This window comes from Candoia aspera, chromosome 7 (genome assembly GCF_035149785.1).
Source record: "Candoia aspera isolate rCanAsp1 chromosome 7, rCanAsp1.hap2, whole genome shotgun sequence".
Taxonomy (NCBI): domain Eukaryota; kingdom Metazoa; phylum Chordata; class Lepidosauria; order Squamata; family Boidae; genus Candoia; species Candoia aspera.
The window spans coordinates 20,818,100-20,841,583 of NC_086159.1; the positions used below are offsets into that span (position 1 = coordinate 20,818,100).

A 23,484-nucleotide genomic window follows, 5' to 3' on the forward strand; every position below is an offset into this window, starting at 1 on the left:
AATGTAATATATCCAAGCTATAAATAATAAATACTTCTTTGTTCTTGTCATTCCCAAATGTGCTTCACCTGTTGGCACAGGATTTCCCAGGGTCTGGCTGATGGCTCTGAGTTCCCGAAGGTTGGGAGATATGCAGGTCAGACCTCTCCAGCTCTCTGAAAGAAATGGCTTAGAAGCTTTGTTCACATCTGTTGGTTCATAGTACACTTGAAAAAAGCATTGCATTGGTTAGTGAATCTGACAAACATGAAGCATCATATTTAATCAACAAAGCAAACAAATCTCTGCTTTTCTGTTAAAATGTCAAAGGCACAAAACAAAGATAACAATCTGGTTGTCCACTGGATTAAAACAGTTTGTTTTTCAATTGAATTGTACAGCTTCTTTGTTATATTAAAGGTGGAAAAAATTCTGAAGTGATTTATCTTGGTCTGATTTTTTTACATCTCAAAAACCTGGCATTTTAACAGGGGTGTGTGCACACTTTTTATATCCACTGTAACTATCTTGCTAATTCTCCAATTACAACAGGTCTTCCACAAAACTACTTTCTTCTATGTTAAGTCCCCAATGTCAGGTTTGTCCAAACACTTCTCCCTTACCCTGTGAACAAGCTATTATGTTTCATAGCTGCCTAATACCAGCTGAACGATAGAATGAAAAATAGGGTTACAGGTGGTGGTAATATGCTACTTTATATACATTTCACAATAATAATTAAAACTGAATTACTATGACCAGAATTGTTGGATCCATATGAAAATGTTATAGTGGAATTAATACTTTGTGGTCAAGGGATGGCTCTACCATTACACTGAACAGCCATCTCAGGCAACAGATAATGGGCAATTTGAAAGGAATGTAGTCTGTTCTGCATCCCTAAGTGAGCCTGGTGAACTCAGGCAAGTTAAGAAATGCTGTTTTTATCACTTGAGATTTAAATGCCAGTCTGGTAAGCTTCTGTGATGGAATTGGAATAGGGAAAGTATCTTGTCCTTCATCTCAGGAAGCAAAATGTCTTGGCCTGGCTCTATGATTTGTTCCTATGTTCACTTGAGAAATTCATCACGTTTTTTTCTTTGCATGACAAAAGTTTAACTCAGGCTGTCTCATTAGATTGTTTGCAGTTCAATGTTGGGTTGTATCTACTTAATAAAGAATGTAGCAAAACATTTATCAAAATCATACATGGATGGCTGACAGGAGGAACTCCCTTCCATGAACTATGAATGAAGAAAGCTCCTGATCTAATTTATTTGTCCCCAATATAGGCTGTAATATGACTGTGCAGCATTTTACACGTGACATGTAATCCCAGAAAAGATGCAGCTGCTTTAAAGAGCTACGGAGAGTGCTAGTTTTATACCCATGCACACTCAAAATAATATTTTTGGAATCTACCACTGCACTCTATGATTTAATACCTATCTGATAATAGTTATCAGGCAGAATATATAATATTGACTTCCAGTAATTAAATTAATGGCCTGACCTCATATGAAAAAGCTCAATTTCATGAATTATTGTTTTAATTAAAAATGGCTCTGTTTAAGCAGACACATTGTAGTTGGTGATCTCTTCATTATCTTTGCATATTACATCACTTCCATCTTCAAATCTTGCCTAAGTCAGACAGCTTAGTAAAGTAAAGTACTTAGTAAAGAAATAGGGGTTACAAAGGATCACAGACACAGACTACATCTTTCCCCTAAGTCAAGTCATCAGAGGCCTTTGCACTTGCTTGCTTCTCCAGCTTTAGAAGAGCTCCTGGTGTGCATAAGTGACTTCCATAGTATTGCCAACTGTTCTCTATGTAGCATCCAAAACTGATTTTTCATCCACTGAAAAACAGTGGCAAGGTTCCAAAATTATCTGGAAAGAAGCAGGACAACATCCAACTCCACTTCAAGCACTGGGTTATCCAGTGCCAGTTTGAGCCATGGGGATGCCTTGAACAGATTCTGAAGCTTCTCCCAGTAAAAGCAGGTTTAATAGACATGAAGGTCTCAAATGCAGAGCAAATATAGCAATCAATCCATCACTCAATCAAAGGCAAGGGCAGAAGGGAATACTATTGTCTAGAAAGCAGCAGCAACATAGCTCAGATATGACTAGTTATGTTAGCTTCCATGAGATTACATTTTTTAAGTGGCATAATTTGGAGAGGCTCTGGGGACTGCGTTGGGGCACCCGGATTTTGTTCTCCTGTATTTGTAACTATAAAGAAGTGGAAGAATGAGGCTGTGCTTCATGCCTGTACCATCATGTTTCTTCTTACCTGCTAAGTGATGTTCTCTGGCAATTTGACAGATGTACTCAATGGTAGAAACTGGCACATTCCCATCAATGCATATTATTGGAGCCAAGCACAGATTCTCCTTGAACTGTGACACCTGAAGGGAATTGCAGGAGACTGTTGGCAATGGAGAAACCAAGTAGATTCTATGAATGAGATATTCCCTCTCAAAGTACAGGATGTGAATCTTGTGGTTGGGCATGTCCCACCTGAGCAAGATAATCTGGCAGTTTCTCTGGAGAGACTGTTACTCTAAACCAATATTGCTACTTGCATGAAGGTGAAGTCTCCTTCGTATTAAGCTCTATTCCTAGTGATTGTATGGACACACATCCACGTAGAGCTTTTGCAGTAATACAGAATTAGTTTGCCACTGTCTTCTAGGATGTTGCTTGACATCTGCATCTAACCTACAGTCTAGGCGTCTCCCATCCAGTCTGGTGTATACAATACAATATTCTCATGTTTACATTTTTCCTCTCCATGCACTAATATTCATTAGCCCTCAAATTTACTACTGCCTGAACAAATTAAAGTAGGAAATCAAGGTGTGATGCTCTCCTTCTTTACCTGAAGGATCATGGGCTCTTCCTTGTGGCCAAATTAATATGCATTCCTCAAGTCCCTGAGTGGCAGAAAAGTATGCCTGAATAATTCGTACTGCCCTGACAGCCAACCTGAACCTATTTCCCTTAGTAATGAAGCTTGCAAGAAGTTAATGGTACTCATTGGTGGATTACACTGGCTTTGTTTCTGCTTCCACCCAGCATCGCCAGCTGTGGGGACAAAAACCACATTTTTCTTCTTCTTAGAAGTGTGGCAGGGTGGGCTTGGGTGAGTCTGGACTAGTATCTGGAACAGAGGCTTTAGATATCTCTCAAATTGCTCAAGCGACAGATCACTAGTGCAGAGTTGCTCCACATTGGTAACCTGCCACTTGGGCTCTTACTGAACATGGATCCATGGGTCTTCTGAAAGACCAGTTGAGCGGTGTCCCCAAATAGTTTGACTTACAGGCAATGGGCCAAAGGAAGAATACAGGATGAAATAGGAGGGAGTTCACATAGTACATCCAGAGACCTCCTTCCTGCTGCATCTCAGACATATCCTCTGTCACATCCACCTGTCTGCTAGGCTCTTTTTACTTACAGGATTACCATTCTTCCTGCCACTCTGGCTAGAAAAGAAAACTGACAGAACTCTGGTCAATTTCACCAGTTTTCAACTATCTGGAAGTGGTTAAGTGCTGCAGGGAAATACAGTATTAACAACTAGTTGCAGTGATGGGCAATACTTGGAAACATTCCACAAAGAATGCTAAATAGCAGTAGAGTTAGCAAAAAAGCACCTCTGCTCAAATAAAAATTATAAAACTAATAAAAAGAGTAGAAAGTGTGGCCACATGAAATCCCTTGTCTGCGGAAACAGCAGAAAACCTGTAATTCACTCATTTGGGACAGAACCAAATAAGTGGTTTCTGTTTCCCAGTTTAATCAACCAGTAGCCTTATTTGTTTATTTATTTATTTCAGAAGGATCTACCAGTCTTTTGAAGGACCACTGAACCTGTATTTAATAAGAGGTCCACCAATCTTCCAGAAGACCAGTGGTATATCAATGTATAGAAGGAGCTCATGTAATGCTTGAGTGGTGCTTTGTGAGGTGCAGGACAGCTATTACGTGGGTAGATGCTGTCGCAGAAATTAGATGTCTGGTCTATCCTGATGCCCATGAAGGACAGTGCCTAAAGCCCAGAGGGAAGAGGACATGCCTGCAGCAGCCTTAATCAGCCAAGAAAATCAGCCATATCACCATCAGGTTTGTGAATGAAGTGTCATAGATCATTCATACAAGTGTGTCAGAAGAAGATGGAAAACACTACCATAAAACAGGAAAGTGCAAGGAAGATATGAAAGCTGGATCATGGCTGGCTGGGGAATTCTGGGAGTTGAAGTCCACACATCTTAAAATTGCCAAGGTTGAGAAACACTGGTATAGACAGATATCCTACTTTGAGTTTGCTGGTTTACTGACTGGTGGTTGTTCCAGTTCACTTTGTGAGCATGTTTACTACACTTATGCTGTTTCAGTAGAGTAGGGATGTGCATTTGTCTCTTTTACCTCTCAGACAGAATGCTCTAGGACAGGCAAAAAACCTCCAGCCATTTGGAAAAGTCACTTGCAAAGCAGCTTTGAACTAGGCTCTGTTTAAGTTGAAAGGTAACAGCTTTCATAAGAGACTGAAATGGAAAATCTATTTTATATGGAGTAAAAATAACAGCCATGGTTTCAAGCAAACTTTATGTATTATTTTTCTACCTCTGCTATATTACAGCAACACCTACCCATCTGTCAAGCTTCAGCATATAAGGACTGGAACCAAGCAAAGCTCACAAGAATCTCAAAATTCCCAATCAGTAGTTTTTATTATGGAAAAACTAGAAGCCATAATGAAAGTGTTCCAGCAACTAGTGTTTCAAGCACAAACCCTACCGATAGAATCACTATCAAGCCCTTTTGTGCCCTCTTCATTTTCCTGCCTTATGTACTTGGTTCCCACTTTTGGGAAGGGGAAAACTCCATCTGTTCCTTGAACATAAAACAGTCTGATCTATCATTGTGTTGTTCTTCTCTGACTGTGTGAGAATTAACTCCCACACCATCTGCCAGTCAGAAAGATGTTAGGAAGAAGAAGAGAGAGTGTATGAAATTGTCTTATATCAGATGTCCTCCATATGTTTAGACCTGAAATTCCCACAACCCATCATTGTAGTCCGAAACCAAATTGTCTAACCTGTGCCTTATAATGCCAATGTCCATCTTCCTCAATGTATTCTACCCAAAGAGCAGTGGATCTTTATAGGATTTCTACAATCCATATCTGCATGACATTAAACTGTGCACTAGAATTGTTTGTATGTTCACTCAGATGTAAACTTTGCTGGCTTCCATGCAGCCTAAACTGTGCAAATTGAGTGAGCTAGGGCAGCAAATCAAGCTGAACGTTTTGTTCAAGGTACTGCATTATGCTACGAGTCATGGTTGAGCAACCAACTGGTGGCCAAGGTCTACCCTTGCTAAAGGAAAGAGTCTAATGGGCAGTGAGATGGTGCAAAATGGACAAGGCTATGCTATGCACATGGGCTCCCAGTCTTACAGCTGAGTTTTTTCCCTAGATTTTTCTTTTTAACGATGTAAGCCTCCTTTAGGGGTCTTTTAACAATCTATGTTTTTGCCTTAAAACAGGAGAAAACTGAGCTGCTGATTCTCAGCAAACATACTGTTAAAACTCAGAAGCCCAAGTCAGTGTGGGATTCAGGAGTTGTGACAGCCTGCACTACACAGACAGCCCACCCTTAAAGTAAGTTTTCTTGTCTGCATCTGCAACCTGCTTGTATAACTTGATGTTTTTTCCTCTTTTCTTCCCCCTTGATTTCTTTGGTTTTATGCTTTTGCACTTTGGTGTTGGGGAAAACTCATGAGAATACTGTGGACAGCCAAGAAAACAAACCAATAAATCATCAAACAAATCAACCTAGAGGCACAACTCAAGGCACAAATGACCAGGCTGAAATTATCCTACTTTGGACACAGTATGTGGAGACCTGGCTCTGTGGAGAAGGCTCTAATGCTGGGAAAGATGGAAGGAAAGAGAAGAAGATGACCAGCAGCAAGGTAGATAGTTACAGTGGCAATGGAAGAACTGAAGGACCAGGTTAGGGACAGATCATCATGGAGAAAATCTATGTGGTCACTAAGAGTCAACAATGACTTGATGTCATATAATCAAATCAATCATTTCCTTGGCAGAGAATATGGGAATCTGAAAAGTGTGGCAATGAGGCGGGAAGAATTATCACTTTTTTCCCTTTTAAAAATGAATTTTCAGTTTCTTAAAGGCCCTAGCAGTAAGTGGATTACTGACATGCATAATGCTTTCTTAAGAAAACATGATCAGCTGTTAACGGCAGGCTCTTAGCATTTTGTCAACCATTTTCATTCATGGGGGGAAAGGGTGGAGTTGCACCTGAATCACTCCTAATCACTTCTTCCATTAGAGTCCTAAAATATGCCTCACCCATCAAGCAAGCCGTGCTTACTTGTGTCTCTGCAGGGAGGCACGTATTAGAAACTCACCATCTGGAAGGAGTTGTGGGTGGAGACCACAGAATTGAAAAAGTGGCTTTCAGCAGTCCATCATAAGCTCAGAAGAACAAACTCACTACAGGCAAAGGTGTCTAGAATTACAGATTACCTGGGCCAGCCTTGAAGGTAATGATTCATAGGGGCGCAGCACTGGGGATTTTCCAGTAAATTTTCCAGCAAATCTGGAACTTGGAAACTTCATTTCCACCACCCTAAAATCTTTGGAGGATGAGCAAGACCCAAATAAAATGAAAACATGGCTAATTATAAAATGTAGATTTGATCAAGTCTCCAGGGTAACACAATGCATAATCCATCTTTTCAACTCTTTATTTATTTAGGAGAAGGGTGGACAATGTAGAGGCTGCATGTGCCCCACCCCAACATCTCTCAGAGCACACCAAGAGGAGTGGGGCCAACATTTGCTGGGTCTTTTTGTTTGGGGGAAAATTACAGCAGGCTTAAACAGGATGAGATGAGTGCCTTAAGCCTCCATATTTCATCCCCATAAACCACGATGCAACATCAAGTTTAAAAAATGGCTTCTGCTCATTTCAGAAATGTTAGGTTGTCATCAGCCATGCTTCCTGTGGCCATTGCCCCTACCTGGAAAGGAAAGGAAAGCTCCTGGCTGCAAAGCAGTTAGGCTAGAAATGGGTGTTTCACTTTATGAATTTCAAGGCAGATTGTGCTTCAATCTAGCAAAACTTCCAAAATACACCCTACCCATAACAGGTCACTGGGTTTTATCTCTCAGATGTGGGATCTACATAGTGTTCCAGATTTTATGATGCAGTGAGGGGATAATATGAGACTAAGGAGGTGGGGTGGGAGGAGATACTACTTCTACACTTAGTGATGATTGCAGGCTGTCCAGTCATAGGGTCAGGACTAGGTGAGGATAATGCTGTCTGACTGAAGGGGACAACCAGCATTGTCAGCACACGATTACACTATGATAAACTGTAAATGAGAACAGGACCTATGCTGAATATCAAAAAGCTGCACTCGGTCCTTAAGAAAGCAAACCATGTCAATGATAAAGAAAACCCAACCAGTACCAACAGAAAGACCTTACATATTGCTCTGTGATCTGCTGGTGAATGTCCATGTCTCCCAAACCAAAGGTAAGTTCTCCACTGCCTGTGATTACAGCACAGTAAGTTGCTGTGTTGTGTCCTTTCAGGCGTAAGACTCCTCTCATATCCTTAAAGCAAGGCCAAGAGAGACAAAGACAGCAACATTTCTTTCTTTCTCAGCAATTATTTTCTATTCTTCAGTTTTTGAGCTCTGTATAGGACTTTAGTTGCAGGACTGCATACTCCCCTAGATTCCTTTCCTTCCTGAACACTTAGGACTTCACTGAGACACCTTCTGCAAGTCCACCACTGCTTTTCTATGGCACAATCTATACCACCCAACATATATTTATTGACAACGTTTATATGCCACTTCCCACCGACATCTTAAAATGATTTACAATCGAATCAATAAACAATAAAACTATATGAAAAACAAAACATACACAAAATTTGCAGTTTAGACATTGTTTACATGGAAGGCAAATGTTTACACTTTGTGTTCACAATACCCAACCTGCAAATTCAGCTATGCAGCCTATGACTGAACATAACAGCTTCCACAGTGTTGCCCATGTAATCTGTTACATTAAACCAGCATCTTCTTTTAAGTGTTTATTTAAACAAAACATCAAAATGAACACTAAAAGTTACAAGACTGAAAAAGAAGAGGAAAACAAAGAATGAAAGCAAATAAAATAAAAGAAAGTTGGGAGTACATATATTGTACTAAAATGTTACGATCAGAAGATAATAATTGCCAAATGCTGAACGCTACCATATGTCTGCAGTGACGTAGAACAGATACCGAATATTCATCTTTCCCCATGACCGAGATAAAGACTGGGACCTTCCCAAGACGACTTAAGCAATCTAAAAAAGAAAAAGAAACAAATCAAGGCTGAATGTGGCTGAAGACCTGAACCTGAATATCCAAGTGAAAAGCTCTTGGGACTTCCTTCTCTTTACCAGCTGTGCCCTATCATGTAGTGTGCTGTTGACCACAAGGAGGAAGAGGATTGGCACCTTATCTTGTATCACTGCAACGTGGAGAAAATAGCACATGGTGTACTGCATTACGGACAATGATGTCGTTGTTCCATGGTCTCTGTTCAGCCACAAGGCTAGGTAGATGCCCCACCCTTTTTCCACTGGAGTTCCTTATTAGCAGATTGATCGATCGATTGATTGATTTTTAGCATTTACAAGGCCATCCAATTCAGCACTCACTTTGGGCAGCATACAGATTAAAAACAGATACAATAGCAAAACGCAAAGCAAACAGTAACATAACAGTAAATATAATGGGGGGAACAGACATAATTTAACCCAAACTGACACTGTACACCAGACATGTTCATCCCAACCTATCGTTTTCTGGGATCATTTAAATGTTGGCTTCACTGGGCCAGCCTGTATCTCTGGGGGGATGTTGTTTCAAAGGAAGGTGCTGGGACAGATGCTGGAGATGGAACTCGAAACCTTCTGAATGCAAAGCATATGGTCTAGCCCTGAATGACGCTCCTCTCCCTATTAGTTCGGGAGGATCAGAGAGGAATAGAGCATTTCCCAAGTCAGGTCAGGAGTAATTTGATCAGGAAAATGATCTGTGTCTTTTCAGGTGAATTGATACAGGAGAGATGAAGCCTGTTTTCTTAACCCAGTAATCTTGCTTGCTGTGACTCAAAAGCAGAGTTTGGCTACATGGGATGAAACCAAACAAGAGCTATTATGAAGAGAGAGGAAGTACAGTACAGTATATGTGTGGAGACTGAGAGCGAAGAAGATAAGCCCTGAACAGCATACTTTGAATGGTATTATTATTTGTAGAACTTCCCTTCTCTGAGCACATCATATCCATCTCTCCCAGCAATCTGCTTCCAACAGTACCCTTTGCCCCAGATGCCTGCCGGATGGGCGTACAGCATTATGCTAATTGTATATATCATGACCAAGAAACAAGCTGAAAAGAATGTGACCTGTACTTTTATAATGACCAACTTTAAAGGGAGTTAGACAACACAACAGCCTTCTCTGGTCTAGTGCCATGCTAACAGAGGGATGGGAGAGGTAGTCCAACAGTTCAGGAGAGGTTGGGGGAAGCTATGCTAGAATCTATATGTACCCACTGTGGACAAAATTAGAATGAATTACCTGCTAGATTTTTGCCCACACCGCCAAACGATTGTCTCACTGTAGATGGATTTGTCTGCCCTCCATCCTAAAAGTGCAGAAGATAAATCAATAAAATGAAGCAGAAATTGAAGTGCGCTGGGATCCTGATTAGGTGGATTGCAATCCCGTATCCTATACACCCAATCCAATCCAATGGAAACTTACTTCTGGGTTCACATCAACACAAATGATGCTCATGTCTTTTCATTCTCTCAGATAATAGAATAATATTACTGGCATCCACACTCACTACTTACTGTCAGCCATCTTTTACTGGATATTTCACTTCTATATGCAAGCAAAAGTATAAGAGGTGTTAAATATTGTGATAAATGATCATTTTTAAATGAAGAGAAGCATCGTTTGATATCCCATCTTTGACTTCATCAGTATTTACTGTAACTAATTTACCAGTGCTCGTTTGGGACTGGTTTAAGTGCTGCAGCTTGGGGAAGGCAAGCTTTGTGAACAGGCTCAGTTAAGATATCTACATAACAACTGACAAGCAATACAGCAGAGGCAGAAGACAACATTTTATGTAAAAGTAAACAAATGTAAGTGTCACCCCTTGGTATTCATTGGCTACTAGCATAAATGGATTGGAGCAGGATTCAGGAACTTGTCACTCTCCAGATGCTGACATGGAGGCTGGGTCTGATCAGAATTATAATCCAACATCTGGACAGACATATGCTTCTGGTTATATATTAGATCAACTAATGCAGGAGAGGGCAACTTTGCAAGGAAGTTGGAAAGTTGCATGCAGCATCATCTGAAGGAGGGTAAATCTCAGAAAGAGATACAGATTTGTTTGAGGGGTTAAAAGTGGAATGGGAGCAGAGAGCAATGAAAGGGAAACAGCTTCTATTTCCACTCTTAAAAGACCCTCCAAACCTCCAAAATTTGGGACCCAAATGGTATGAAGATTTCTGCCTTGGGTGGGTGGGGCAGTTGGATTAGAAGACCTGCAAGGTCCTTCCAACCCTGTGATTCTATGATATTGTAGAATGTCAATAGCAAGAAGATAGCTTAGTTTGGGGATCTAGAGGTGGTCATGGGAACAGTTTGTCTTTCAGTGGCCTTCCATTCTTATGTCCTCCTTTATTTTGAAGGGGAAAAGCTGAAAATATTGTGTTGTTACCAAATTTTGGCAGCAAAATCTCAGTGTGCTGGGGAGTTACATGCAGTCCATGGCTGGACTACCCCTGAGCTAATGGAAGAATAAGTCTATATTTTCATGGAGCAAGCAGTAAAAGTTTGAGGAATATAACAATTCTTAAGAAAGATGATAGAATGGCTTGGCTTGGCTCTAAGCTTCTCTTCCAGTCAAAGGAGTTAAAGCAAATTCTGCAATGAGATTTTTCACTTTGTCAGCTATCAGGCACAAACTGAAAGATGGGATGTTACTTTGTATGTGAGATCAGCCTACTTTCCCTCAAGCTCTGCATTGACTAAAGCATGGATCAAAATATTTTTTCAATCCCACAGGAACAGTTCTTATGAGATACCCACACACATCTACACATTGGGGAGGATTCAGGTTCAAGTCCTCATCCAGCCATTAATTCCACTTGGAATTGAAAAATTATTCTGATCCCTGCTTTAGTCAATGCAGAGCTTGATGGAAATAGGCTGATTTCACATATAAAGTAGTGCCCCATCTTTCAGATTTCAGTTTTCATTAGTTATTGGCCAGGTCTGCACATTGTGCTAAACCATAATGTAATTTGTTTTCATTTCACACAATATATAAACTTAACCACTACAATTTGTCAGCCATGATTTAGGAATTCGTGTTGTAGGTCAAAGCTTAAGGGTATGTTTCATACAAACTATGGTACAAATAAGCCATGGCTTATGTATTAACCCAACCACTATCTGTCAGCTTAAATTTTTCAGTGGGTTCCTGAAAGGTCAGAATAGGAGAGGGGAAACAGAGATACCACTTTGAAGGAAGGTTTGGATACAACAAACATAATATAAACTATGGGTATGATTTTTTGTGGGTGTTTCAAAACCTGGTTTGCTTTTGATAACTTGGTATTTCTTCTTACAATTTAGTATTTATTTATTTATTTTTCAAATTTCTATCACCGCCCATCTCCCCCCCAAAAGGGGATATTAGTACTATTAGCTATTCTGACTACGATTCTTAGCAGAAAAGTGGGATAGAACAAATCACATGCTCATAAAGATAATTTTTGCCAGCAGCAACAAATCTACCTCTTCCTGCAATTCTGTTTTAGTGAGAGATTTCTTTTAACTTTTCATGATAGAAAGGAGGAGGGATGCTCAAGAGACTAGAAAGGAATTAATCTCTTTCTCCCCATTTTGCATATAGTAGAATGCAAAGAAAAAAAGCCCAATCAGAACTCTTTAAAAAAAAAACCTTAGCTATTTCATACCCCTTTCCTGGATGCTTAGACTGGAATTAAACTGGAGAGAGAAGCAGAATCCTTGAAACTTACTGGAAAAAAATGAGGCAAGACAAAGAATCTGTAATCCTCTGAAATAAGACTAGATTTATGTATCATGCTATGTGATGGTTTTAACCATTATTTATTGAATAAAACACAATTGGTTTGGTTCACACAAAATAAGGCAAAATGAAACAAGCCACACTGCTTTTCACCATGTTAGATAAACCCAGTTTTAAAGCAAATAAACCAATTTAAAAGGGGAGTCAGTACCATCAGTGAAAGAGAAGCAGTGAGTAGATTTCAAATCATTTCTGTAGTCCAATACATTTCAGTTAGGACATCTTATTTAGGAATGTCACTTTTGATCCTATCACAACAATATGTTTCCATCTCCTGGGCTGACATCAGGAATTCCTACAGCTGTTCTTTTTACTAAATTGATTCATATCACCTGCTTTAGTCTTTGAGAGTCTTCTAAACTGTAGTAAATCACTTCATCTGGGCTAATTTATCATAGTTTACATTTTCTTTCCATCTCTAAGCATTAGGAAGGGTTGTCTTAGTTAATATTAATGAAATCACCACTGCACCTTCTCATTCTTCTCTTGAGCCACCTGTCAGATAAACCACTGACAGCTGGAAATAGCACAAAGCTTGCTTTTCCCAAAGGTCTGTGCTTATATCACCTGGCACCAAATGTTCCATCTAGGCATAGAACAAAGCCGACAAGTCTATTTAAGTCTTTTTTCACGTATTGCTTAGGTAAGCCATATCTGCTATGAAACATTTCCACTGCTTTTCATTCATGGGATTGCCTATATATTCCCACTGGATAGGATTTCTGGACAACTATTATTTTTGAAACAGCAGTATTTGTAACCCATAATCAACCTGCCCTATATATTTCAATGTGGTGTTAGCTTAATGCTGCCATCTGTTTGTGGAAGAGTGCCTACCCTTTCTTCATAAGATGCCAAGGTCTCAACCCAGCACTTTTGACAGCAGAAGCCATGGGTCCTACTCTCTGCACCTCAGTTGTGAATTTCCAGAAGCAAGAACTTCGGCTCACTGGACACTGTAGCACCACCGCTAGAAATGGATTAAGAGTGGCCAGGGGACAAAATGGACCAATAGGCGTCAACCAAAGCTTGTGGGTCTATTCTAGTTCTTCAGGCTCAGGTGTTTATTGCTCAAATACTGAGCAATCTGCACTTAGAACTTCTATTGCATAGGGAATTCTGCTTTTCCCTGCCTTTGTTTCTGTAACAAGACGAAGGCAGCCTTTGCATCAAAAGTTGAGGGTCTCATCCTTTTCACCTCTGCTACTGTTCTTCTGGTCTGCACAAATACTTGTTCTGTGATTAATTTAAAAAAACCTCTCTGAAAAAGTGAGAGATCAGCTTCATGACTGATATAAGGATGAAGTGCTCAACACTGTATGTAGGTCTACTTTGAGGATAGATGGCCTTGGTGATCAGCATGGTCCTGATGCTAGTCAGCAGTGTGCAAATTTAATTTTGATTGAAGACTCTGGAGAACAGTTGTTTTTCTTCACTCAAGCTAGGAGTGGGTGATTTTAGCTGCATCTCAAACAAGGTTACTGCAATTCTACAAATAGTTCAAATTTAACTTGATCTGCAGAATCTATTATTGTTTGACTCCAGCCTGCATACCCTTATGCTCTCTAAGAAGCATAATAGATGATAGCAAGTTCTGAAGTAACAGGCCAAATGAAGAGAAAAATCTAAATATTATTAAATGCAATTACCTTTATTGTTGCAGCTCTTGCCTTGGCTATGATATCAATGTTGATGCCACCAATGACTACCTGAAAAGGAAACAGATATGTGAAAATGTTATTAAGCGTTCAACTGGATTTTTATTTGACTTTTACAGCTCTTCCACTTTAAAGTATAAGTTGAACATTCCAATAAGTAGATAAATTGCTCCAAGAATGCAGAGCAGCTAGCTGCTCAGGACCTCCCACCACCCAAAATGATTTCCCTGGCCCCAGAGCTTAAGCTTTTCTATGGCCTGTAATCCAGTGAATAATGCTGGTTGACAGTAGAAATGGCCATCGTCCAAGACATTTACAGAGTGAAGATTGACCTATAAGATTCAGACACCAACATGTGTCACAGCAACAACAATGAATCACAGAACAGCTCAGCAAATCATTCCACACAAGAGAACTCTTGAAAAAAAGTGAAAAGGCATGTGCTATAAGACAAACTGATGGGCAAACAAGCATAAGACAAGCTGTCTTTTTGGGAAATGTAATAATACGGATAAATACTCACTGGTCTTGGCACAATAGGCGTGTTTTCACTTTGAGACAAACTGCCTCCCCAGCCCTGACCTCTTTGGAGACTGTTCAGGGCTACAGCAATGCGACTGCCCACTCTGGCATTATTCTTGATCAGTGCAATATCTGATACCAATTGATTAAAGGAAAGAAAAATATAACAATCCAAGAATCGAAACAGTCAGTAAAGCATGGCAATTAGGATGCCAAACCTGGAACACTGAGACCCTCTACTGGATCCTATCTCACTGGGTTATTGTTACAGGGATAACATTAGAAGAAATGTCCCATTCCTATGTAAATCACCTTGCATTCTCAGAGAAAAGATGTGATATACAGTATATGCAATTAACAATAAAAATGAAACATAAACACAAAACCAAAAAAAGCCCATCCCATTATCTAAGGCTGCTCCTATGCCTTCTGGAATGGCTACATTGACATTACTTCAAAAGAGAAAATACACTATATATAAAAAAAGGATGTTTGCATAAAATTTACATTAACTGATTTGCATTTATACAGGTTAGACTTGGGACTGAGCAAAACAAGACAATCTATTCAAACACAGAGACTGCTTTCTGTAAAGTAGCATAGATGGTCCTCCTAATATCTTCTGATTCCACCATTATGATGCAGGAAGAAACATCAGCCAACCATGAAACAGGCTGTTTTTTTAATTATTACTATAAGAACTTACGATCAAAAAGAGTTTTGTAATCCCATCTAGTTCTGCATTCTGCACCCCACAGTGGCAAAGCAGTTGAGTCCTGCATACCTATTAGCAGAATATGAAGGTAATAGTTCTCCCCTGGAATCCATTCATCCACTCTTGAGTTGGAAGATCTGCTACCTATCACCATAGTGCCACAGATCCAGTTAACTGTTTCTGTTTCCAAGGAAGTCTGTCTGCTTATTGTTGTTGTTTGCCAAAGACTGGCTCAAATTTGCACCTAGAGATTCTTCCTAGGGACTCTGAATGCTAAGATGAAGAGGGAGGTATGAATTTGAATCCTACACAAGTGAGTTTGGTCCTCTCACAAATGCCCCTAATGACTCCAAACAATCCCACTGCTGTAAAACACAGATATCTTCCAAGCCAAAAGAAGACTAAGGATTTTTGGTGATGGCAAGGAGAATCAGGTTTCTATGGCAGCCTCTCCTAGAAAAATATGAATCCCAAATTCTATTGTTAAAGCAAGTAAACAACAAACAAACCAAACTGGTAAAGCATTCAGTGATATTTCGGGAGGCCCAGAGTGTAGACTCCTACCACACAGGGAAAAAATCCCCCACATTTCCTGATGACACTGTTGCAGCTCTGGCTGTAAATCAGAATGGACATTCTGCAAATTGGAGTAAATTTTGAATCATGGCCTTCCTGAAGGAGCAACTTGGATTCATGGTCCTCTGTCTCACAGATGGAGGCACCATGCCTGCTTCCACACTGTCCCCATTCTTTGCTTTCCAACTGCATCCCTTGGCTGCCCACCCACAGAGCAAGGTGAGCTGTTTTGCTTCTCCAACCACAGCTGAGATTTTCCAGCAAAAAGATGCTCAGTGACTCTTTGAGGACAGGTCAGGTAGCAATATTGCAGAACTCTGTATGGACCCTGCAGGAAGAAATCATGAAGTTGGCTTATTTGGGGGAGGTAGGGGGAAAGGCTAGAGAGGATGCTGTGAGACTAGGAAAGGATACTGGACTTCAGGGACTCTCCACCAGATAACTCATTTACCCTCTGCAGCAAAAAGGGTGTAAGCTCCTTTCCTGTGATCTTTTTTTCCCTGTAGGTGGAACAACAAGCATAGCCTTGCATGACTGATAGCTGATCCATTTACAGAATTAGATGTTTTGCAAAAAGCCCTGATCAAAATGCTTCTGACTGGGAGGAACCTTGAAGAAAGCTTCTATAAGGACAATACGTTTTAGTCTGGAAATACAGGACAGAGTAGGAGATCTGTGACTGCATCTGCTGCAGCTACTAAAATGGTGAATGAAGCCATACTGGGAGAAGCCATCTGAACTGGGATCACAGTGCTATTTACCTAGCTTGACCTGTCCCTGAAGCTGAAGCATTCAAATGAATGAAAAACATGAGTGTCTCTGTTCTTTTAACTGTGGCAAATTTTGACTTGTGGAAAAATGTCCCAAGGAGAGGGTTTAATGATGGTTCTATATCACCAGTAAGAGATCCAGTCATAGACTGTCTACTGCTTTAACTCTGCTTACTGTTGCAGAAGTTAGAAGATGTTCCTAGGCATGTACAAAGGCAAAAGCCCCACAACCATCTTGGCTTGAAGGCAGTGGTGTCCGTGGGGGTGGGGGTGTCAAATCTGGAAGATAGCAGGCACAATGCTGAAATCCAGACCCACCTCTTTTGGATCATGACACCATAATCTGCCATCGTACAGATTCTGACCCCTTTGCTGTTTAGTTAAGACTTAACATTCCTAGAATTTACATTGCTCTTTTGCTGAATGCTCAAAGGATCCCCTATACAAAACCACCATATACTTTACATCAACCAGATCTATCAGAATGGTCACGTCCATGTTACACCTGGGAGGCTGGGTTGGGACAAAATGATGAAGGCTACTATGTTAAAGCCATCCCATGAGCTTATGCCTGCATAGATCTGAACTGGAGATTTTGCACACCCATTACTGTGCTGTTAAGCTGCTATGCACACTGATAATTTATTTAAAAAGAAATTCTTACTGAGCCTCATTCAAAGCTTGCTGGATTGCTTCTTCAATAAGCTTTCCGGAAGCAGCTTGATCTGGAGGACAGGGAACTGCGATCAGGACTCCACTGCCCAGCTGCAAAGTTAATGACCTGGCTGAGAAAAAGAGAGTCATGGTTGTGCTATGGCCTTATCTTTGTAAACAATTCAGTCAATGGTTAATGCTCCATACACAATATATGGAGCCACCCAGAGTCACTTGTTGAGATGGGCGGCCATACAATTTGAATGAACGACCAAAGAGACAAACAAACAAATACTGTTGCTTCTTTATTCCACACTCAACTCTACACTCTGCCGGGGAAGGTCACTTGGGCCGGTCTCTCTGCTCTACCTACCTCACAGTAATCCAGGTGCTGGAGGTAAATTGGAGGGAGTACTATGGATATGATCCTGAGCTCTGAGAGTAAAGGCAGATGATAAATCTATCAAAAAATAATAAAATTTGCACTTGGTGATGGAAACCTGGATTCCAAAACACTGATGCTTTTCAGCTGCACCTCACCTCACTCAGCCTCACATAAAGTTGGTAGTCTAAGTTGAAAGATCCAAACAGGAGAAGTGCCAAGGATATCTAAAGCCATTTCTCATTACTTATAATTAGATTTATATCCCACTTTTAATTCAGGAGTTCAAGATAACATACATAGCACTGCTTCCTCCCGTTTTTACTTCAAAGAACAAAATATTGAGATGGATTGGGCTGAGAGAACTTCTGTGGCTGAAGGTGGAGAGAACACTGTTTCTCACTACTGATTATAACACTTTATAGCAGTGCTTCTCAACCATGGCAACTTTAAGCTGTGTGGACTTCAACTCCCAGAATTCCCCAGCCAGCAAAGCTGAAGTCCACACATCTTAAAGTTGCCAAGGTTGAGAAGCACTGCTTTATAGAGTCACAGTCAAAGTTACAGTGATATATTGGTGATGGTTGGATGGTGTTATAGATCAATACTGAGCAAATGGTCTAAGCAGAGTCCAAAGGATACAGAACAAAAGATTACCATAATGTATTCTACTCTTGAAAAGTGTCCAGAAGTCACAGTTGGTGCAAAATGTTGCGGGTGTTTACCAGCATAAGGTAGAGGGAACACAGAGTTCCTGTACTGAAAGATCTGCAATGGTTGCAAACTGCTTACCAGGAACAATTTAAGGTGCTTGGATTGTACTTTAAAGCCCTAAACTGCTCAGGGTCTGTTGCTTTTTCCCAACTTCCACCTAACCAAGACACAAATATGCCTTAGCAATCTGTTTTTCTGCCTTGCCCCCATAAAGTTGCCTTCATTTCACCTCCTAACCCCAAGCCCACAATGAGATAGCTTTAAGCTCCGTAGATGTATCAGTAATTTTTATTTTGGCACAAAGGGCAACCTCCGACATGTATTCCATGTATCTGGAGACAAGGCAAGTAATTACAATTGGTTGAGGCAAGATGGGATGACCAACGGGGATAGCAAATTTCATGCTAGTAATTTTCTACCAAGTCAAGCAGCCCTTCTGTTGAGGGGAGGGGCCCTCTCAAAGGGATTGTTTATCCCATGATAACCCTGACAGATGTTAAGAGTAGCAGGAAAGACCTTGTAATTATGTCCCCACTGTCATAACCTGAAACATGGAGGGGATCTTCTTCTGCATTGTTCCTATGCTAAGGAATGCATTCTATTCAAAGTTGAATTCCCCCCATCTCAAATATCTGAGAAGTTGTATTTCTTTTGCCATCTTTTTAACTGTAACACAATTTTAGCATTTATTTGTTAATTGAATCTGTAGTGTTAACTTTTTATATTCTGTTTTAAACCTTGTTAACTGCTTTGATTGCTTGCCAGAGCAGAAGGGTGGGATACAAATCAAATCAATCAAATAAAAATAGAAAGCCTGACTGGAACAAGGAATGGTGAATAGATGTGGGGATTTTGTACAAAACACAAAATGGAATGATAACAATGGGTTAGAGAATTGCAAAGAAAAAAGCAGAAGAAGCAAGAGAGATTGCTGTGTGTAGAAAGACGGTACATGTTTCGCACAACATAACTGAGGGTCCCGATGCTGCAGTCCAGCAGAATCAACATGCTCTACATGTTCTGTAGTACTTCAGGTTGCATATAAGAGTTTGTATGCTTCAATGCTTGCATTAGAAAAAATGCATATTGAAAAACAGTAAAACGGGGACTCCTGTTTCAACTACACCTGCTTTCAGTGGGTTTTGGTGGTGGTGGTGGGGTTGAGTGGGCTTTGGTGGTGGGGACCAGTGGTGGAGAGCATTCAACATGTCAACCTTCACTGCAATAGTGTGACACAGTTCAGAAAAAGCTTTAGCACTTAATTTTGTGGCATGTACAAATTGGGCCTCAGGAATTGCAGAAAAATGGGAAGTGTGGGTATAGGATTTGAAGAGGATACAGCAGGAGATGCTGAGAAGAAAGGGAGAAAAATACATGTAGCTAAAGATAAAGAGGAGAATTTTGGGATGATTTAGCTTGATCCCCTGCGTGCTAATCTAGAAGAAAACCTTACTGACTTCAGTGAGCTTTTGACCTCCACCAAGCGTGTGAAGCATTGCAACTTTGACAGAGAAACCGAGAAGCTTCTCAGCTGGTTCCATTCTGATTCCACTCATCCAAGATGCATCTCATTCTACTGACAGCTCACCAATCAGTTGAGCAGCTGCTTTCTCATTCTGCACCTGATATGGTGCCTGGAAGCCACTTTGGTGAGAGAAGAAGGCTGGGAACTCTCTTGATTTTCCAAAGGTGGCCACACAGACACCTTGAGTTTCCTGCAGAGATAAGACAGGAAAGGACACAATACCACGTAGAATTAAAAGCTCATACCCAGTGCATGTTTCTTCTTTCAGAAGTGGGATAACAGTCTCTAAATATTGGGGGCGTTACTTCTATTATGTGCACAACATTACTTTACCCTGGGCTAGAAATTACAATGTGATTGGACTACCGTATAGTTATTATTTAGTTCAATTATATGAGACATGAACATATCTGCCCTGCTCCATCAAGCAGCTCCTGTTTTGTGCTGATGCTGGCTTGACTCGAAGACTGTTTAAGAAAAATCTATATGACTGTTATGGACTTTTTTCTGAAAAAAAGAGAAAAATGAACTTGTGATTTATGGGTTTGAAGAACAGAAAGGGTAGCTTATGGAAAGAAGGAAATTATGATGTAACTTTACAGAGGAAGGGCAAAATATAAATGCATTTATAACCTCTGTCAAGTAGATCGGAAGCCTCTTCTTTATAATCTTTCTTTTATTTTCCTTTTCCTTCTATTTCCTTTCTACTTCTATTTTCTTTTTTCATTATTTACTATTTTTCTTTATTATCTTTATTTTCCTTTATGGTTTTTAGTTTGTTAAAAATTTCTTCAATAAAAATTATAAAAAAGAAAAAAAAATCTGGATTCAGGTGCTTTAGCAGAAGCTTACAAAGACTACCATGGACTGCAGACTGTCATGGTCCTCCACTAGAAACTCGCCAGCTGTTGTGCCCTCCCAACTTTCCTTTAAAGGAAAGCAGTTGCCAATCATTTTCATTTTGGTGGGTGAGTCTCTCTCTCTCCTGTCAGATCCACCTTTATAGTGTATGTTTACGTATACACACACAAACATAAAAACAAAGTTAAATGTATATATACAAAGTTAAAAGCATTAGAATGAACAAATATGCAGATACAAACAGATTTAAAATAAAACATTCTTTTTTGCATTTTCCCAGCTTTTTTTCAAGAAGGGCTTCTGCTCCTTCTGTTACAAGTCTTACTCAATGGCTTAGTGTCATGTTCACTGTTTCAATGTGCACTGTACATCGTAACGTTTCACATGCCATGGCACTTACGCGCGTTGCTGTTGGGAGGGGGCTGCTGGGAGACCTTGTGCCAAGCTCTGTATCTGTGTTCGTTTCAATGGAATGTGTTTGGGTTATGTGCTCGGCTCAAGGACTTTTACACCGCATCATCAGAAGCCGTTGGGAGCACCTGGGATTGTGAGCCTGGGAAGATTCTACGGGGGGAGGGATCTTGTCTGTACCCAGGGGTTTTTAGTTTGCATTTGGCGCGCTTTTCCCATTCTCAGCTTTCTTTGTACTTGCATACTATTCTTAAATAAACCAGATTTTATGAAGCTCTTGCTTGTGAGACTCAGAGTATTTCAGGATAGGCAACCATTACATAGAGCTGAGAATCTCCAAAGTACACCGCTAGCTCCTACCGAGATCAGTTCTTGTGAGGGGAACAGTTAGCGATGGCAGAGTCGAAACTAGCATCCGGGGAGCTTGGAGAGTCGACTAACCCATTACCCGAGTCGACAATTTGGAGTAGAGAGCCGAGCCCGCCCCCCCGAACTTTCATATTACCTGAAGGAATCGAGTTCCAGCCCTGATCTGGGGGGATCTAGCGATGGGGGAGAGCCAGAGCAACCGGCACCGCATGGATCACCCACGGAGCTGATCACCTGGGATACGATGGGACAGCCCCAGCCAGGGACGTCCCAGGCATCATGGAAGCACCATTTCCCGCTGACCCCAGAGGTGGAATCTACCACGGTAGCAACGGGGAGGCAGCCTGGCATGCGACAGAGGGAGGAATCTCTAACCCCTGAGAGGCTGAGAGTACTGGAGGTGAAAATGGAATCGGTGGAGTATCTGCTAAAAAACCTGTCTTTGGCGATGGGCGGCCAGGCGAGATACGATGGAAGTCCTAGCTTCACGCAACCATCACCCATCCTCCCCCCCGAACCACCGGCGGAGCAGGGCCACAGACAACTCCGGGATGGATCTCCGCCCCGAAGAGGGACCACTACCGTGACTGGGGTCCTACCACTCGACCGGCTGCCGGTTCCACTCCAGCAGGAGGGGCGGTGAAGGACTTTTCTGTCAAATTTGATGGGGATCCCACCAAGCTATCCTTTTTTCTAACTAATGCGAAGAGCTACATGGAGCAATTCGGGCCATGCTTCCCTTCCGAAAAGACTAAGATAATGGCAGTGGCCACTAAGCTAAAAGGCAGAGTGGCGGACTGGTATGTCCAATTAACGAAGGCTCATGCCCCTGAGCTCGAGTCCTTTGAAGACTTCTTGTTGGCATTAAAGCTGCATTTTGAGGATCCTCTGGCCAGGGCAAGAGCTAAGGAGGCACTAAAGGATCTCATCCAGGGCCCCAGGTCGGTAGCCAACTATGCCCTCGAATTTAAAGCCTTGGCAGGCAAGGTCCCTGATTGGTCTCAGTCAACCTTCGTAGAAAGGTTTAAAGACGGGCTCAATCGGGACGCTCTAAAATGGGCGCTAGGCAGAGACGACCCAGAGTCATTGCATGACTGGATCTGTCTGGCCGGGAAGGCAGAACATGCCCAGCGCACCTACATGCAAGCCAGAAGGCACGAGAGACCACCAACTGCGATGCAAGGACCCCAAACCGGGGCAACTGCTACCCCATCAGGCTACTGAACGTGGGACGAGGAGAGGCAGTGACGCTACACGCGAGGCCAGTGTATCTGATGTGGAAAGGTCAGACATTGAGCCGCAGACTGCCCAAAAACCAGGGCTGGAGATCGAGCGACAAAAGTGCCGACCAAATCACCCCCCCATCGCGACGGATGACAGCGGCCATGGGGGCTACGGACGTCGAAGAAGAGATTTACTTCTTAGGAGAGGCTGATGTTGCCTCCACAGAGCAGGCGGGAAACGCCAGCCACCTGCCCTGAAAAGTGCCTGCGGGCAGGTGGAGGAGGATGGGCGCGAAGACTCTATGGTGAGTGCTGATTGCCCCACTCTAGCAGTGAAAGTGAAGTTGGGCTCCCGCACTAAGACTACGGAAGTCTGGGCTCTTGTTGACTCTGGGTGTTCAAGGTGTCTTATCCACCCTGATCTGGTGGGAGGCTGAAATGATCTGATATAATTTGTCCTTGTTTTGAGTCCTGACCTCAGACTTATATCTATTAATTCTTTTGCACAACGTTTGATATGCCCCTCCAGATTCTACATGGGACAAACAGGACAAACTGTTTTGGAAAAGCAGAACTTTAATTGATCGGCCCATCAATCTAATCTCTGTGGAGTCCTTGGTGCTCTCTGAGCCTTGTTGTTTTCTTGCAGACGTTTCATTGCCAGACTAGGCAACATCTTTAGTGCAAAGATTAGCACTAGGATTAACACCAGATGAACAATCAAACAGCACAATACACCCTAATCAAGGAACTATTAACTCAATCAATCAACCAAGCAGCAAACAATAGCCCAATCAAGGAACTCCCAAGGAGAGAACAATACCTCCACCAACACAAGCTGGACAAACCACAGTATATAAACTGAGAGCG

General features: G+C 41.5%; 1 protein-coding gene across 7 annotated transcripts in view; it reads right to left on the reverse strand.

The window, feature by feature from the left end:
• Positions 1-23,484, reverse strand: part of LOC134500797 (uncharacterized) — a 51,388-nt gene that overhangs the window by 7,789 nt on the left and 20,115 nt on the right. For 5 of the 7 annotated variants that reach the window (XM_063308220.1, XM_063308216.1, XM_063308217.1 and 2 more), the window contains 10 exons: positions 19,814-19,940; positions 17,140-17,260; positions 16,120-16,205; positions 14,416-14,546; positions 13,884-13,943; positions 9,675-9,741; positions 8,299-8,393; positions 7,520-7,648; positions 2,279-2,393; positions 69-206 (listed from right to left, as the gene is read on the reverse strand). In XM_063308220.1, the coding sequence (XP_063164290.1) occupies positions 69-206; positions 2,279-2,393; positions 7,520-7,648; positions 8,299-8,393; positions 9,675-9,741; positions 13,884-13,943; positions 14,416-14,546; positions 16,120-16,205; positions 17,140-17,260; positions 19,814-19,940 (1,069 nt within the window). The remainder of the gene's footprint in view (positions 1-68; positions 207-2,278; positions 2,394-7,519; positions 7,649-8,298; positions 8,394-9,674; positions 9,742-13,883; positions 13,944-14,415; positions 14,547-16,119; positions 16,206-17,139; positions 17,261-19,813; positions 19,941-23,484) is intronic. The other 2 variants (XM_063308218.1, XM_063308219.1) reach the window with 2 other exon arrangements.